Source organism: Buceros rhinoceros, unplaced genomic scaffold, assembly GCF_000710305.1.
Source record: "Buceros rhinoceros silvestris isolate BGI_N320 unplaced genomic scaffold, ASM71030v1 scaffold17992, whole genome shotgun sequence".
Taxonomy (NCBI): Eukaryota; Metazoa; Chordata; class Aves; order Bucerotiformes; family Bucerotidae; genus Buceros; species Buceros rhinoceros.
The window spans coordinates 16,004-17,828 of record NW_010398484.1 but is presented as its reverse complement, the minus strand read 5'-3'; the positions used below and the strand labels follow the sequence as shown (position 1 = coordinate 17,828).

The window sequence follows — 1,825 nt, the reverse complement described above, 5'->3', positions numbered from 1 at the left end:
CTGCCCGTGGGCGGGCGGTGAGGGGGAGCGGGGGACCAGGGCTGGGAGCTGCAAGGCTGCCGGCACCGACACCCCCGCTCGCCCACCAGGTGAAATGTGTCCTAGACGCAATTCGTGCCAGGAAGAAAACGTTCAATTTCCTTGGAGAGACAATCGCTCTGGTCCCATCGGTTGGGCTGTTCATCACCATGAACCCCGGCTACGCAGGACGGACAGAACTGCCTGAGAATCTAAAAGCTCTGTTCAGGTACCCGTGGGCAGAGGGGTCGGTGCGTAGCTGGGGTCAGTGCACGTCTCCCTCTGCGGTAACGTTCGTGTGATACACCCATAATGTGACCTCAGCCTTTGCTAGTGCCAGGGAGGACACTGGTGTGTCCTGGTGTCAGGGAGACCTTGGCACCCCTGGACAGCCCTGCCCAAAGAACCTGAACTGGTCCGAGGCTGGGAGAGCTGGGTGGTTCAGCCTGGAGGAGAGGATGCTCGGGGCGCCTAATCACCACCTTCAGCTCAAAATCCAATTGAGAATAAGAAAAAAAGGGGGTTGAGTGCTGGAAGGGGTGGCGCAGGGCTGCTGTGGGACCTCTGTCCTCAGAGGAGCTCAAACTGGGGCTGCAGAAGGCCCAGGCTGACCTGACCCAGCTGTGCCATGAGCCCTGCTTGGAGCAGGAGGCTGGAGAAGAGCCCTCCAGAGAGCCCAGACGGGGTAAATGCTGCCCGAGTCTCTGCAGCAGGGAACGATTCATACCGGACACTCGGTTTGGGGGGGCGGCGGGGTGTACGGATGACAGTGCACAGCCCCACCAACCTGCCGCTGCTCTTGCCCAGACCCTGCGCCATGGTGGTCCCTGATTTTGAGCTGATCTGTGAAATCATGCTCGTGGCAGAAGGTTTTATCGACGCTAGGCCTCTAGCACGGAAGTTCCTTACTCTGTACACGCTCTGCAAAGAGCTCCTGTCTAAACAGGTGAGTTCACAGCACCGCTTGGTTCCTTACGGTAAGAGTTAACTCCAAGTTCAGACCCGACACATAGTTCAGAACTCCCTCATCTGGCAGTGACGTTCTGCGCAGTCCAGGGCCATGGCTGGACAAATTCCACTCCCACGCTGGTGCATCACAGGGCGTATTTCTGCCTTCTGGGAGAACTCAAGAAGTCCAAAAATAGGATAGGACAGGACAGGATGGGATAGGATAGGATAGGATAGGACAGAGCCAGGTAAGATGAGAGCATCCAGCTATCGCCCATCTCGGCAGAAGTGGTTTACAAGGACACAAGCCAGACTCCGTCCACCTCGTGCCTGACTGGGGCTGGTCTCGTGCCTGAGCACCAGTCTGCTGGATGCTGCGTGGGTAACCCGGGTGTGGGGCGATGGGCAGGCTGTTCCCTGGAGTGATGTTTAAAGCAGTTCTCTCTCACCAAAGTGACGTTTCGATACTGTGCTGCCTCTTGGCAGGACCACTACGACTGGGGTCTGCGGGCTATCAAGTCCGTGCTGGTGGTAGCGGGCTCCTTGAAGAGGGGGGACCCTGGCCGCGCTGAGGACCAAGTTCTGATGAGAGCTTTACGAGACTTCAACATCCCCAAGATCGTGACAGACGACTTGCCCGTCTTCATGGGGTTGATTGGAGACCTGTTCCCAGCGCTGGACGTCCCCAGGAAGAGGGACCTCGACTTTGAGAAGGTACAAACCCGGGCGCAGCACCAGCGCCGGAGACATCCCAGCCCTGTCAGGGTCCATTTGGCACTTCTGGGGGCAGCTGGCTCGTCTCTGGGCTCTTGCCAAGGCTGTGGCAGGTGGCAGCGACCAGCGCCTGCCCCCCCTCCCG

The 1,825-nt window shown here is 58.8% G+C and overlaps 1 protein-coding gene across 1 annotated transcript in view; it reads left to right on the top strand.

The window, feature by feature from the left end:
- The window catches only part of LOC104489015 (dynein heavy chain 17, axonemal-like), a gene marked incomplete at both ends in the record, with an annotated part of 30,584 nt that overhangs the window by 13,338 nt on the left and 15,421 nt on the right, over nt 1-1,825 (top strand). Inside the window, 3 exon segments of the mRNA XM_010131128.1 lie at nt 90-247; nt 826-964; nt 1,453-1,680. Of these exon segments, the coding sequence (XP_010129430.1) occupies nt 90-247; nt 826-964; nt 1,453-1,680 (525 nt within the window).